General features: G+C 42.4%; 1 protein-coding gene across 1 annotated transcript in view; it reads right to left on the bottom strand.

Moving 5' to 3' along the window:
• LOC128428928 (voltage-dependent calcium channel subunit alpha-2/delta-1) overlaps positions 1-16,615 on the bottom strand; it is an 87,973-nt gene that overhangs the window by 65,730 nt on the left and 5,628 nt on the right. The window contains exons 2-3 of the mRNA XM_053415198.1: positions 6,940-7,021; positions 5,218-5,334 (exon numbers count right to left, since the gene is read on the bottom strand). Coding sequence (XP_053271173.1) covers positions 5,218-5,334; positions 6,940-7,021 — 199 coding nt within the window. The remainder of the gene's footprint in view (positions 1-5,217; positions 5,335-6,939; positions 7,022-16,615) is intronic.

The raw sequence follows: 16,615 nt of genomic DNA, 5'->3' as shown, positions 1-16,615 counted from the left end.
TTTTCAATGCACAAACATTGATATGTTACTTGCAATGTTTTGGGAAACCTTTGTTGAATCTACAGTATTTACATTTTTCTGTTTTTATATTGTACCTGTTTGCCTCCGCTCATGGATGTGTCCACTGTGTTATTCAATAATATCATAAGAATAGCAGCATGTTTAAATGAAAGTTGTAAATATTACTTCCTACTTGGTCTTAAATTGCTGTACATGTTAAATTCGAGTTAAATTTATTTGAAAAATGGAGTTGAATTAACTCAAAAAAATTGAGTTAAATTTATTGGGAAAATTTAGTTGAATTAACTCAAAACATTGAGTTTAATAAGTTAAATTAATTTAGAAATTTGAGTCAAATTAATTTGAAAAATTTGATGAAAGCCCTGGTACAAGTACCTCAAAGTAAAGACACTGAGACTCCTGTCTGAGCGATTAGCGAGTTGTAATGTAATAAAAATTAATTTTCAATTATCACTGTCAGTATTTTTTGTTATATGCTCACATGTGCTCACATCTGGCTGCTTATGCTAAACAAGATGTGATGAAACACTTCTGGTTTTAAAACACTCTCTGCATGTTTAACGGAATGAATATCCCGAGGAGGAAAGACGACTCAGAGATGGAGAGAGATCACATTTTAACATTTCTTCACTTTCAGAAGCATTTATCATCCATATACAAACACACACACACAGACACACACGCACATCTGTAAAGGGGAAGAAACATGATGGGACATAAAGGGAGGACGGAGGAACACGGGGCAAAGCAACAATGGGAAAATGGGAATGAGGAGTGACAGAGAATCGGGGTGAAGTTATGGGAAAGGAAGTCAGGAGGGAGTTAGGAGCAGAACGGATGGAGGGACGGGGCTGGAGGAGAGAGTTCAGAGTAAAAAACAGGGTGAAACAAAACACTATGTGTGACAAGAGTGAAGAACAAGAGGAGGAATTAAGAGAACAGTGATGGCCCTTGTGTCTACATGTGCATTCAGAGCCACAAGTGGAGTGTCTGTAAAGATTCAGCAGCTGTAATCTCCAGAGTTTGAATCCACAGTGAAACTAATTCACGACAGCAGCCGCCTCAGGAAACAGATTCATCTTCTGAAGTATCAAAGAGATGTGGGAGATAATTCTCAGTCTGGCACATGTGGTTTTACACACAGCAACATCCCCCTCTGACAAAAAAACAAAAAATGTCAACCACATTTCGCACAATGCAGAATATTGTGGTGCAACATCCTTCCATCAGCACCCCCCTGTATATAAAACACACACAACCCTGCACCCTCACACCTACGGGCAATTTAGAGACACCAATTAACCTGCACCTGCACTGTGGAAAAAAGCTGGAGGACCCGGAGGCAACAAGGGAAAGGCCCTCACCACCCGGGAGGTTTGAACCCAGAAGACCACTCGCTGTGAGGGGACGGTGCAGAGCGCGTTAGAAAAGAAAAGAATCTCTCCCCAGTCAGAGCTTTGTGAACATTAACTTGAAACGGTGGAAACAGACGAGTGCGATGATCCAAACGGAGTTTAACCCTGACACCTTCAGGGTAAAGTCTATTCTGAAGGACAGCAGGTGCAGAAACTGTGCAGGTCTGTGTGTGTATCAGACAGAGACTTTTCTTATTGTGACAACAGAACCGTGTGGCAGAATGTGAGCAGTGTGGAGCAGAGGGAGATACAGCGAGAGGAGAGAGGAGGAACGCTGCCAACAAACAAAATAAAAAGTTACACAAAAAGTAACAACATAGAAACAGAATTGTCAAATTGATTTGGGAATCAATAATCATTTGGCGCTCTTCACTGAGAAATGAGGCCGAATGACACCATTAATCATTTGTGTTGGAGCAGATCTGTTCAGCTCCATGTTGAACTTTTCCAAACCGACAGGAAACCTCTGTAGCTGCACGAGCACGATGCAAATCCTTTCAAATTAAAAGCATGGGCAGGTAGAAACTTCTATGTTCAGTGGCACAGGCTGACATTGTGCTTTAAGTTGTTATATCAACATAAGGTGTTACATTTGATTTCATTGGAGTAAATTGAAGATATTTTCACCTTCCCATTAAGAGCATAGTCACTGTCTCATGGGAAGTAAGATTTCTCACATTAAGTATACGACAGTGTTGAGGAAAAGTATTGATCTATGTTTCATGAATAAATCTAAATAAGGTGGAAGCTTCGCTAGGTGATATTTTGAAATCTACAACTCGTCACATTAAGCAGCTCTGGGATCGTCTCGTGAAGTGTGCTTCTTGTTTTCTGCAGAGTTATTCCCACTATGAGCCTGACATACAAGTGATCTGTGCCATAAAGCGTTTGCCGTGATGGAAACCCTCTCTCTCTCTCTCCGAGTGGCCACAGCTGCCAACATGTGAGAGATTGCACGTCCAGTAGGCGCCGGCGTCAGGACGCTGCGATTGAATTGAGGCGACAGGACGGGCAGATGTCAGATTGACAGACAGCAAATCCAAGCCGGCCCCTGATTAAGTTAATGACAGCAGCCATCATTCTTTTGGGATTGTGTTCACTGACTAGTGCGGGAACACACACACACACACCCACACCCACACCCACACCCACACAAAAGCACACAAACAAATACAAATTCTGGATGCACAGCCAGAGGAGAGAAGTTGGCCCAGTGACAGAGAAAGAGAAATGCCTCCATTCATCCAGCTTACACTCGATAAACCCTTAAAAATTTAGTTTGTTGTGATGCATCGTATGAAGATCGATCAGCAATCAATGGAAACCAGTCAGATATTGATGGTTTGAAAGACTGGAAGCACTGGAAAAGCTTTTAACTCCATTCTGTGAAATGTAGGACAATTCATTACACTACAGCAAAGACACAGGGAACAGGGGTAACTATAAAAACCACAGGGTTACTTGGAAATTAACTTGGATCTCCTTTTGGTGGCCGGCTGCAGTGGAGGTCATAAGTCTCCTCCATGTTAGTGGATGGGACATGGACCATGGACAATGAGAGTTTCTTCATCACATCTTTAGTTATTTGACGAAAATAAAACGTGGTGAAACATCACGATTGACAGCTGAGACTATCTGTGATATTTTGGCGTCATCTCTGGAAAGTGGGATTTCAGGGTATGCCATTTGCATTGTCTTGTCACAGCAAGAAGGTTCTGGGTTCAAACCTGATGGGTTCCTCTGAGGGGAGCTTGCATGTTCTCCCTGTGGCTGTAAATGTGAGTGTGAATGGTTGTTTTTCTCTTGGACCTGTGATTTGCTGGCGACCTGTCCAGGGTGTAACCCACCTCTCACCCACAGTCAGCTGGGATTGGCTCCAGCTCCCCCTGAAGCCTTATAGATAACGGATGGAAATAAGCTAATCACTAGAATATGGTGCAAACGTATCTTTTTCTTTCTGCATCTGTTGTTTCTTTGTTATTTTCTACTGACGCAGTGACTCAGCATGACCAGCTGAAATGTCGAAGCACTGCCGCGTGAACACAGGCACCGAGCTGCCTGTTGAATTCTGCACTAAGAGGCCGAGATCCCAACAGATAGGAGAACTGCGATAGGCAATCTCGTCTTTTTGTTTGCTTCCTCGTGGGAGGTGTGGCTTAATGCACTTGTGGACTTCCCACCACTCTCCCTCCCTATTCCACTCGTCATATTTCCTCTCACACTCATCGGGCCACTCCGAACGGAACGGAGGGGTAAACAGAGGGAGAGATGAAACACAGAGGGGAAAGATAAGCATGATAGGGAAACAGAGGAGGGAGGATACCGAAATTAGTGCGGAGAAATACTACGAGATGAGGGTTGGTCGGGTCAAGAACATAACGGATGCCTCAGTCGTCCTTTTCAGTTCACGATCCAGCTAAGTGCACCCCGCGACTATTTATGGTGACTCGCATGAATCGATTACCATAAAGCCGGCTCAGTTCCACTTCATTACGCAGAACGCCATTTACACCAGGCTGAGACGTCACCTCTGCAACGCCCATGCAATGACGAGGAAAATACACTTTTTTGAAAACAACAAAGAACATCAGCATATGGTGTTCGGGCAAAGTGCTGTTAACTCGCACAGATGGAATAAACAGCAGATGGTGTTGATAACAAAGAGCCTGTGGTGTAACATCTCCATTCGGCTGCCGTCAAATTCACTGAGCGGTGGTGTTCCTCTCCCAAGGTGCATGGCAACAACACAGAACCTAATTGTCCCCTCATCCCCTGGCAGTTATTAGGATGTAAGGAAAAAACTAAAACGCTCGGTTGGACTGATGGGGTAATCAATGTGAGGGTAAACTACAGCAACAGGTTGTCAGGCCCTTATTTGGTATTTCTGGCTCTCAGAGGCAGATTGATCGAGAAAGGGAAACTGTCAATTGTAAACAAAGGAACAGTTAAAGGTTATATGGCTCGATTCATTTGTTGACCTTTGTAATTTGATCATTTAGATTGCAATTTTATTGTATTAAAATAAATTCCGTTATTATTATTGTTTCTATCATTGTTTGGAGTCTATAGTCACAGAATGAGCCCTGTGAGGCTTAGACTGCTAAAAGCATCCAAACATTCTTAAGAGTATTTAAGCTGATATCCAAGCAGGTATTAGTGAGTTAGCATGTTTACATTGGTTCGCTCACACTAAACACAAATTAAACTAATGAGGATGTTGCCAGATAAGTTATTATTTGATACAAAGCACTGGATAAATTATATTTCTAACTTGACAGAATTGAGGTTTGTACAAAAATACAATTCTGGGGTTTACCAAGTTAGTAGGATTCATCTTCAGGGCAAAGTGACTTTATGGACTTTCCCAGTAGTCCATGCAATAGTTCATCAAAGCAAGATTCATCCCCTGGGAACCAAGAACGTCTGGACCAAAATCCCTTAGAGCTACGTGTATACTGCTAGCATGGCTTCTAAACGTTATGTGACAAAAAGTGATACAACACACACACGCCCCAGACTGGTAACTTTGAATTAAGTCATCTGGCTGGAGGATGTCTGCTTGTGTTGGATCAGTGCACGGCCTGGAGCAGTGGCTGTGTTCCAGCGCTGCTCCTGACGTTAAATGAGTAGAAGCAGATTCTTTCTGTGCGTCTCCCTGGGCTGTGTCTAAAGGGAGATGCACACTGGACCACATGTCCACTCTCAAAATACAGAAATCGACAGCTCTTAGGGGTCAAGTCTCTAGCCACAGATTTTCTATATGTAAGGAGATCACACTGACCTTTAGGGCTTGGGAGCGGGTAGCCAGCAGCTTCTCTATGTTCGCGGCAGCCGTCGACACCAGTTCCCCCGGATTGTTCGATTCCACGCTGAAGTGAGCTTTGTGGTTTTTAAATATCTGAGACAATCACAAAGGAGAAAACGTGGGTCAGAGTTAAGCAGAGATGAAACTGAACAAGTGCATATGTCCCTAGTCTTAGTGAGCATACGTACATATATATACATATCAACAGATATATAATGAGCTGAATGAAAAACAACTCAGGAAGGTCAGCTGTAATAGATTTATGATCATAAACCACCAAAATAAGAGCTTGAATAACATTTTGCCGGATGATCCTGCATTTTATGTTGAAGTCCTACAGGCACATGATGATGGTAAGTGGTAGAGGGATGTAAAGTAGCAGAGTAGGTGTGTTGCGTGGCTTGTGGGAACTGAAAGGGCATTGTTCAGCTCTACAAGACAGACAGGAAGGTATTAATGCTAACATTAGCTTTGTAGCAATAGCAAAAAAGTTACATGAAGCACCTTTAACACAGATACAATCTTTTAAGGCTTTTGGATGTTTTCCCTACACATCAGCTCCCGAGTTATGTAAGATCACAGGATATGAAGATGAGGTCATTGCATACGAATGCGATGTACAGATGTGACAACTTGTCATCAATCTTTTAGTTTGCCCCTGAAGAGTGTGAAAATTTGCTGCATCTGGAAACTCTTCACTGGATCTCACCGACCACATCACACTGATTAAAGCGGGAAGCTACATGTGCACTGATTGAATTGCACTGTCAGGTTACGCAAGAGGACCACTCACTGTGTGCGACGGAATATGTTCTAGCAAAAGATATAAAAAAAAAAAAAAAAGAACACACACAAATGCCAAACAGCCAATTATTTAGCAGCCTGGAGGGATTTTGTTGTCCGACATTCCAACCACACAACTGAGACACGTGCATTTCGTTTTAGTAGAAGAGAAATACTAAAGGGTAATACTACTACTTTTTTAGATTTGGGGTTATGTTGCAATAAGGGATGCTTTCATTCATTCGAAAATCTACTCTGTATGTTGTGACTAAAAGTACTGAAGGTATTGACAAAATGTAGCTGTGTGCATGGTACTGAGAACTGCGGATTTGGTGACACACATTTGTGACAGTTATGCATATTTCTCATATCTGGTGATGAGTGACGTCACCACATCGGAAAAAGAATATGTTGTGTAATGATTTCTCTTTAAGGCTGGCTGACTGATTCTCGAGCAGGGAGTTCCAGATGCATTGTGTCAATTAATGTCAAACAAAAAGTCATCCTATTCTCCTCCTGCACGTGAGCTTGTGAGTGAGTGAGTGCAGGAGACTGTGTGTGACGTTGATCTCATCTGATCGTATATAGGGTTGTCAGAGTGAAATGATTCACAATTAAGTCTAATAAGAAGCTGCTATATATATATATACCAAGCTACAGTGTGTGTATATATATATATATATATATATATATATATATATATATATATATATACACACTATAGCTTGGTGATGCGTTGTGACAACCGAGGTCGAGCAGGGAGCAATACGATCCATGAGGGAAGTCAACAAAATAAAAGCTCAATAATTAATATGTGAAAACAGGTTTTATTTAAAATGACAATAAAATTCATTTCAGTACAATTCAACATGTGAAGGATTTAGTTTCAGATTGTGTGTAAGAGGTGGTGTTTACCTGTATTAGGTCCTGCAGGCCAGTGGATGTGTCAGTTAACATGATCAAGTCATTTTGCATCTGGTCGACCCATTCCTTTACCCTGAGAACACAAAAAAACAAAACGATTAGTCAATCGTACACAATTCCAAAACACAACTAATGTGGTGGGTCGTGCAAATCTCCTTCAGTTTGAATAGAGCCCATGTGATCACAAGACCTGCGCTTCACTTCTCACTATAGGAATATGCTAAAAAAGCACAGGGAGGGGAAGCATGAAAAAATAATGTTTAGCCAAGTGAATACATTGCTCTACTCCACATGAGCTGTGCATTAAGGCGGGGGCTATTCATAGTTCTCAGCATGAGTGTCAAATCCTCGGGGGTGAGATACCGGTTAATATATTATGATGGAAAAAGATCAGTCAGGAGGGGAAAGAGAATAGAAGCAAGAAAAAAAAAAGAAATACTCATTAATTATGGTTTGGACTCTGTTTTATACGACTTAAACCTACTTGAGTAAGATCAGAGTATCCCAGAGTTCTTTAATCCAGTGAAATAAACCGTTTCTGCATTTTAAACCAGTATCAGTACAACCGGTCGTGTTCTATGACCTCATTGAGATGCACATGTCCACAAACACATCTCAACAGCAATTACAAGCATGTGCAACCTGTTGAAAATCAGATTTACGCCCTCTAATTTACCCATTGGGATTTTAAGGACAGTGGCTCCTTATATGGAAAACTTGACATTCAGTTCAGGCTCTTTGTGCAAGTACATGAATGTGCGTGTAACATGAGACCATGCCCATATTTCCCGAACTGTCAAAACACCAATGCATCTCTTTAAATGGCAGATGTGATATGATACGCCTACACGGCCCTGATGCAGTGTACAGAGTTATTTATGTGTATTTCTAAAATGAATGACACGACTTCCTTTATTTAGACATTGAAGGAACAGTTTTAGAAATGTTGAAGATAGACGTTGAAGAGTAATGACGTTAAATGTGATGCTACCAAGCGGACCAATCACAGCTCATGTGGTCTGCATCAAATCGACACCTAGTTATATTTTAAGGGAGGTGCTCTGCGTAGGATATAGTCAGAAGCATGAATCGGCCTTTGCACTACACTGTAGTTACACCTACAAACCCTCCACCGCCTCAATATAGAAAATAAAAAATACATGATCCATAAAGAAAATTGGCCTTTCCCCCCCACAGAGGAGATCTAACCTCCTCACCTTCCACAGCACCGAGGGGCCTCTGACACATGAACCCCCGTCTATGTTATCTTATTTAAAAAATACAGTGTAACGTGATCAGGGGTTAGCTCACGCTGGAAATGTGTGGCATAGCAGCCGTGCACAGTATATTTAGCCTTGTGAGAGACAGCTGCTGGTCGCTGAGGGCAGATACAGGATGTGTGTACTGTCAGCACATTACTTTTACCCCCCAAGTCACACTCATGTGCATGAATATCCACAAACACACACATGCAGTGTGTGGAAATAAGGATATCATCTCTTCCAGATGGCTTTAGAGATGGGTTTATTTGTCTCAGAGCCATAGTTGGACGTGTTTGCCTTCTACTGTACATGCAGAGCCAGCTCCAGGGTCCAGATAAGGTCCACTGACCACAGCGAGCAGGTGCCTATTGTGGTTGTTCTGCATGGGACTTTTCCAAATTAGCCGAGTTGTCCTTAAGCAAGAGGGCTGGGGTTTTCCAACAGGTGTCTGATGGGAAACCTGTGAATGTGTGTGTGTGTGTGTGGTTAAGCTCCATCAAAACAGAGATGAGGTTAGTGCTGGGCAACAAGACAATATCAATGATTATCCCAGTATAAAACATCGATAATATGTGATATAAAGTGTCAGTATATGTTGATATATTGCTCATGCATTTAGCACAGTGAGGAGGTGTGACACATAATTAAACCAACTCAGATTTGTAAAATATTTGTCATTTTCTTCCCGTAAAGAAGAGTTTTAAAGTCACCAACTTCTTTCAGGGGTAAAAATATGTCTTTAACGTACTTCAAATAATAAAGGTGACATTTATCAAATATATTTGCCACATTTTAACGTCAAATTCTCCTCAAATCTAGGACCAACTTTGCAAAACACCTACTACTGTAACACCTACTACTGTAACTGCTCAATCCAAGTTCAGCATTTCAGTTGTAGATCCAGACAGCTCAGAGTAATTCTGTGTTTAAAGAGCGTCTCTGCTGAGCCCAAACAAGGAGAGGACAGTTACAACAATAAAACATGACCCAGGGAAGGTGCCTATTACAGTGGTTGTGGTTAAAAGTGATTTGCTCCCTCGCTTGTCTGTAACACAAAACTCTAAATGACTCTGTCTCGGTTTAATTAAATCCCAAATAATGTCGTGATTAGCCGACTTACAAAATAACAATCTCTTATCAGTGGAACGCATGCATTCCCTAAATGACCCCAGAGTGCGCGGCTTCCTCGTGAGTGAAGACAGATGTTTGCTGCAAGTGTCTAAAAGAACAGAGGCAGAAGGACATTGTTTTAACAAAGACGCATGTGCTGCATTTGACGAGAGGATGGAAACTTGGAGAAGGACATGGAAAAATGAGATCGCATCGTCATCTCCTCCCAAGCTCTGCTCCTATTCTGCCCTTCCTCTCTCAACCCCCCCACCCCCCTTACTCCCTCTGTCCTGCTCCTTGGGGAAATCTGAGGAGGGAGAGGGGGAGAGCCGGGTGAGGGGCGCTCGACGAGGACAGGACCGAAGCCTTGAAAATGGCTGGTGGGCCATGTAGAGCTGGGACGAGAGGAGCTAAGTGAAAACTCAGCCGAGTGTGAGACCTGATGGCATCAGAAGCCTCTTCTCCCTCACACATGTCTCACTGAGTCATTAGTATCAGCCGTTTATGGAGCACTCTGTTTCTCTCTGACAGGCAATTGCTGGAACACGTTTTTGTCTTTTTCTTTCTTCTTATTTCTGGTAGTTGTGGTCACTCATTCATTCAGTCGACATTGAGATGAAGGATGATCTGAAGACCAGCCCATTACAACATCTGGGGGAGATTGTTGATCACAATTTTCAGAATATGTAAAACTGTGAAATCTACAAATGATGAGAACAATCTAAAAACCATCTTTGAGAAAGATTTGTTGACTTTTAAGTTTGGCCCATGTCCTAGTCATTAACATGGAGGAGGCGGGATTTATGACCTTTACAGCAGACGCTTTGGCTTCACCAGTTGTACACTGACTTTAGTAGAAGCTCCGTGAGTCTAACAGGTCTACTGAGTTCTTCCCCCCGACTTTACCAGGCATGGAAGGTCATGACCTTTGCTCAAGAGGTACAAGTGGGGATATATCTGTTTCTTCTTCTGACGTATCGAGTATTTTCGTCACCACTCTCTTTAGTAACTGCTCTGAAACTATTTAATCACATTATCAAAAGTTCCAGTTTTAAATTCACTTTTCCTATTTAAAAAGCTGCTAAAGTAACAAAAGAGAATATTTCTTCCTTGTGGAAACGAAATCTACATTTGTTGAATATGGATTCTGTTCACACTGAGTACTGTGTGAACAGGATCGATACACGCAACATAATACTTTGTTGGCACAAGATTACTAGAAGTCCTTTAGGACCTCGGGGCCTCTGAACTCTCCCCTCCCTCGGTCTTAATTTAGACCAGTGAAATGAAGCCAGTGCGTAAGATACATGATATTGAGAATGTCTATAACATTAAAAGGTATTTCTTACTTCAGTGTATCTGTGAAGATTCTCTAAATGGTATATGCAGGAGTTATTCATGTTTACATATGAAATTGGACTTACATATTTATACAAGTAGCTACCAGTGAATGACATCACACCACAGCTCGATACTTAATGTCGACAAAAAAGCAGAAATGCCACCTACAAATCAAAACACACAACTAAGATCTCTTCATGATTTAGCCCACTCTCTCCTAAACCAGTGAGTGTGGGTCTTAATTTGTGCTTGACCCCCGTGACCTCGAGCAAAGAGGCCGACCTCTCCCATCCCTCTAATGACTGGAAGAGAAGCTGCCTCTGTAAAAAGCAGCTGTCTCATGTTTGTGTGTGTACGCTGACGTGTTTGTGTGTGTCAACGCTCATGTGTAACCAGAGCACCGGGTCCCTCGGAGGGCAGCGGGGGGGTTGGCCTGGGTCAGAGGTCACCAGGACAGGTGCAGCGCGTTTGAAGGAGCTTTTAGTTTAATTAGCTGGGTGTGATCCCATTTGTCCGTGTTAGTGTGTGTGTGTGTGTGTGTGTGTGTGTGTGTGTGTGTGTGTGTGTGTGTGTGTGTGTGTGTGTGTGTGTGTGTGTGTGTGTGGAGGGGATCAGAGTTACAGTGTAATTTAGGATTTACAGTGATGGCCTGAAAAATGAAAATACACCGAGAGCAGCTATAGGTTTACATAATAAGCCAAATTATAAAAAATATGAATATGGAGCCCGAGTATGTGGCTGATGTTGTGACAATATTAATTGTGCGTGTGGAGAGTTGTGTGTCGGTATCACAATCCCTGTGTGTGTAATCAGATTTGAAAATGTGTGAAAAACCAAGGAAATCGTGCTTTGTGAGATGTGTGTTTAAAATCTGTGTGTACATAATGACGTTTAGTAATGATAACTTTATTTGTGTAGCATTTATTTGTACATGTGTAGACAGATTAGCAATCATTGCATAGATCTGTGAATGTGCAGATAAATCTTCTTTTGCACATTTACAAATCTGTTTCTGCAAAACACGGACTGAGATGCAGTTACACAACTCTCCCGTATATACGCACACAATTAATATTGCTATAATTTTGGCCCCATACCAGCGATTGTTGGATGGAGCAGATCGGCAGACACATCAGTCAAATCTGTTTTTTACACTGGCATCTTTCAGCTCATTGTTTCGTTTTCAGCTGTTAAGCAGGAGCCAAATTGCAGTACAGTGGCGGGTTGTGAATGTAGTTGAATTTTACAGGCTGCTGACAGGAAAGCAGGAACACTATAAAACGACAGGGAGCTAAACTGAAGCGAGAGGAAATCGAGGGATGTGAATGGATGAACCGACGAAACAGCCTCATGAGCACAGAGACCAAATACACAAGGGAGGCCGAGATAATTAGGAACAGATGAAACAGAACCGGGTGGGGCAGAGAATCACAGGAGCAACTACTGGAATACTAATCCAAAGATCGAGATCCAGTGTCCAGGGACCCAGAGAGCGTTTCAGGTCCTGATTCACACAACAACTTTATTGTTTTGGTTCAACAAACTACAAATAAAATGTAAAAAATGTAGAAGAAATTGCGACAAAACGTGGAATTGCATCTTGTTTCCAATGCTCCTAAACAGATGAAACATATAAGGCTGCAGGATTAACTTAGAGTGAGTAAAAAATAAAAGATTTCTAATTGACAACAAAGAATTATCCTCATCCTCCAGCCGAGAGCAGGCGTCCAATCGAAACACAGGGACGTGGACACAGGCCCAAAATAGAGAGCATGACTCAGCATGAAGGCCAGACCTTCTCACTCCTGACTCCATCTCCCCCTCCGGCCGAGTCGTGTGCGACTGTGGCCGAGGCCGTTTGTCTTCTCCTCCGACCATCAGCCGTGCAGCTGCGTGACACAGAGCGAAGACACTTGTGGGACAATCAGCTCGGAGAGTAAACACACTTCAGTGTTTGGAAACTATGATAATAAAAACCTGTTGGGTTCAATAAATCAGGAAAACTATGAGATATATATTTATATTTTGGTCCATGTCCCATCTACTAACATGGAGGAAATGGAGTATATGACCTATACTGCAGCTCAGGCTTCCCTTCACATGTCCTCCATCTTTATATACAGTCTGATTTGCAGATTTACTCAGTGCAATGTTAACACAGATACCGTGAAAAAGGAAAAACAACCTTGAATTGCCTTTGACAAAAACTTTTGTTTCTTTTTCATTCGTTTTCTCCTTCATTCATAGTTAATTTAATTTCAAGGTTTTGAAAAGACGAGTTTGTGATCCGACTTTAAAAGCTGGTTCCCAGATGCAGTTCACTGGGGGGAAGATTGGAGGAGGCTACCTCCAAGCTGCTGCTGCTGCCGAGTCCTGTGGGAACTTTCATATCAGAATCATTTCCGTGACCTCATTGAAAGAGAAAGCAGCAGCGCAAACTTTCAATAAATACCCTGTGGACTCTACGCTTAGGGCTGTCAAAATATTGGAACAGTTTGTCGTAGAAAGTATCTTCGCATCCCACTGGTTAGCAGTCGCCTCGTATCAACTGAAACTCGTGTTATTAACGGGATCATCTCAAACCCACACATCCTTGATCAGCAGGGGAGGAGAAAGACAGGATAACCTCACTTTGTCATCCAGCGTCACAGGTTTTCAACCGGATTATCTCCTAATCTTTACAACTGGTTTCGTTTTGACCAATGGGATAAACCTCACACCAGGTAAACACCCTGAGCCGGGGGAGAGCCTCGGAATAAAGATCCAGAGATTTCCGACGCTCCATCATTCCGATTAAATCCCCCCCCGAAAAGTCTACCTTGTGCCGGCTCCAAAGGGCCGACACGAGAATCCAGGGCTCAATATCCAATCACAGAGTTTCCACTCCAGCACCTCCTCAGGTGTTTTATACCCAGAACCCAGTCCGTGGATCATGGAGGAAGCAGCCGGCAGCTCACACTCATTTTTTTCCAGCGATCTGAAACAATTTGAAACCTTAAATCCTCCTCTAATAACAGTGATTTGTGTTCTAATCTGTTCTTGGAGAGAGACGAGGGTGACACCGTGATGTGGAGGAAACAGGGGAGATGTACAAAAAGAGAAATGGGTGTTTGAGAAGCAGCGCGGATGTAATTGAGCCACTGGGGGATAAAGCTAATAAGAGCGTTGATTATGAAGCAGGGCCTCTAATAAGCAGCAGACTCACTGATCCTTGTAGAAGAAAAACAGTCACTTTCAACACATTTATCACTTCAACAACTCTTTCCTCGTTGGTGTTTCACAAGTTTAATTTAAGATCTCCAAATAATAAATAGTCTTATTTCCTACTTATTGCTTCCCTATTTATCGAAATGCACCAATTTGAAAGTCATAGTTATAATTCCCCTTCCTTTGTCCTTCCCTCTCCCTCCTATCACATCCCCACACAGCACAGAGGAGACAAGAGATGATATCTTCCCCTCTACCGAGGTCAATAACACCATAATTGCCGGCTTTGTAAATGTCTCGCGGCCTCATTATCTTCTATGGCGAGATGTTATTGATGTTTCTGCCGCTCTCCCCCCTTCACCAGGATCTGAGGAGCCGTGTGTTAGAGTGAACCCCTCGACAACAGTAGCTCCATCGCACCATCACCAGATCATTAGCAAATGGCGGGGTGGTGCTGGAGGGCTGTGGTGCCCAGGCAGAGCAGGTGTGTGTTACAAGAAGCTGCTTCCACCGGGATTAATTTAACAGGCGACACAAACACACATATTGACTTCTAGGCTACAGAACATGCAGTTACAAATTAGGCCACCGTACTTTTCAAATAACAACTTTAAACTGATCTTTATAATTTTGCGGTTTGACGGCTACATTTAGTACTTTATCATAAATAACTATCAATATAAAATAAAACAAAAATAAAACAAAAATACTTAAAATCTTCATTAACAAAATAGAAAGATATGCATGTTCATGTTCTTTGCTTTATTCTGGAAAACAATTCAGTTTTTTAGGCATATTGGCAAACATAAATGCCGGTGTGACTGTGAAAGGTAAATTTTTATTGTGCGAGAAATGTTGCAGATGAGCAACCCACATCTCTTAGTGTGCAAATGTGTCCTTTATTCCTTCATCCTCTCTCTGAACACAAACTGTAGGACGCACAAACCTCAGGTTATAAACGGCTCGGCTGCAGAAATACCAAACATCCTCAGGTTCCTGCTTCACAAATGTCAGATTGAAAGGATTTTAGGCTTTTCTTGGCTTTATATCATTTTTGTTTTACACTTCAGGCTTTGGTTTGACATCTTATAGGTAAAAAGTGTTACCGATGAATTTTAGTTCCTTAAATAAGGCAACCAAATAAAGATATGCAAAAAATGTATTAAACAGTGAGTCCGTGCATACCCTCCCACCAGCATCTGTCTTCCTGTCACTTCTCTACCTCTTTGTACATTTTAAACATAAAACCTCAAACTTTTGAAAGACAAAGTGACCTCAGAGAACCACACGTCACATGAGGCCATGTGGACATCTGAGCGCTGCACCACAGTGTGTCCACTGGCAACATGAGACTGCCGCAGAGAGCCGGGGGTCGCTCTCTCTTCCTACCCTTGCCCACGTTTGACCTCACACCCTGGACCACGACTGACTCGCCGTCCCCCTGGCACCTTGTCCGTCTCGTCCGCACCGTCCACGTCAAACTGCGAATGCGTCCGGACAGAACTAACAGCTCCCATTGTATCACCTCTCCCCGAAGGTGTCTGGACACATTAGGTCAGGGGGGAAAATAATTGTTGTGACACCTGCAAGTGTTTGTACTCGCTGCAGAGCAACCACACCTGCTGGTGCGAATCCAGTATAATGGCAGACCAGAGAAAGTCAACACCAGTTTAATTAATATTATACTTCATGTGTGCTCGTGCAATTTTGGGATTGGACATAATCGCATTGGGCCAAACAACATTTATATGTTTAAATATAAAAACGTTTGCAATGATTTACAGGTTCTAGGAGCAATGGATCAAAACTATAATCTCTAACATTAAAAAAAGCCTTGTGCTCTGCATAGAATTAAAGCAGGTCTATACGGGCAGATAAAGGCTCATTTGAATGTGCGTCTTCTTTTCAATCCCTTACACCCTCAAATTAGCAATAGAAAATATTGCATTTTAATTTCATTTAGCAAATTCGCTGTGTCTTCCTCCTCTTGCTCATCCTCGGCCCTCTAGCTGTTTTTCCATGTCATTTTGAACCCTGCTCAAATGACTAAACCTCCACATCCCTGTCACCTTCACACTTTCTGAGCAAACCTACCCATCCATACATCAGCCCATCCCCTCTGCCTCACTGCACGCACACAAATGCACACAACCACACACACAAACAATATCGGACAATGTGTATAAATAGAGATATAAGAGAGCCCCCTCCTTCCCTTGGCCAATTAACGTGAATCCAGACGCCTACACAGAGACTATTGGTGTTGTTGGAGTACAGCTCCTGTCCAATGTGGTCTGAGCACTGGACATTAACAGCGATTACACAGCAACACAACTCCATTAAGGGGCTCGAGATGAGCCATCACAGGCCACGATGGGTCCACTTTTCTCTGCATCTCAAAATATTACACACCAGATGAGCTTGTGTTACCACTTCCCACATTTCGGGAATTTCTACAGAATATTCTTGAATCAGAATTAACCAACGCCGAGAGGGAAAGATCAATACGTTGTTATTTACGCACACTAAATATGAAGCTAGAGCTTAGGCAAATAGTCACTATATGACGTATTTAATGTTGACCCTAAATGAGCCTTTAGCCGACAATATCCCCCATAAAACCATAAAGACCCAAGTTAGCTGTCCCATGGTTCCATTCTTAATGTTAAGCTAAGCTAACCGTGTGCTTGCTGTATCTGGCACATGTACCTGACTATTTCTTGGCATCTTAAAGCCGACTAGACAGT

Source organism: Pleuronectes platessa, chromosome 22 (assembly GCF_947347685.1).
Source record: "Pleuronectes platessa chromosome 22, fPlePla1.1, whole genome shotgun sequence".
Classification (NCBI taxonomy): Eukaryota; Metazoa; Chordata; class Actinopteri; order Pleuronectiformes; family Pleuronectidae; genus Pleuronectes; species Pleuronectes platessa.
Note: the sequence above shows the minus strand (reverse complement) of the source record. Positions and strands in the feature narration are given on the sequence as shown.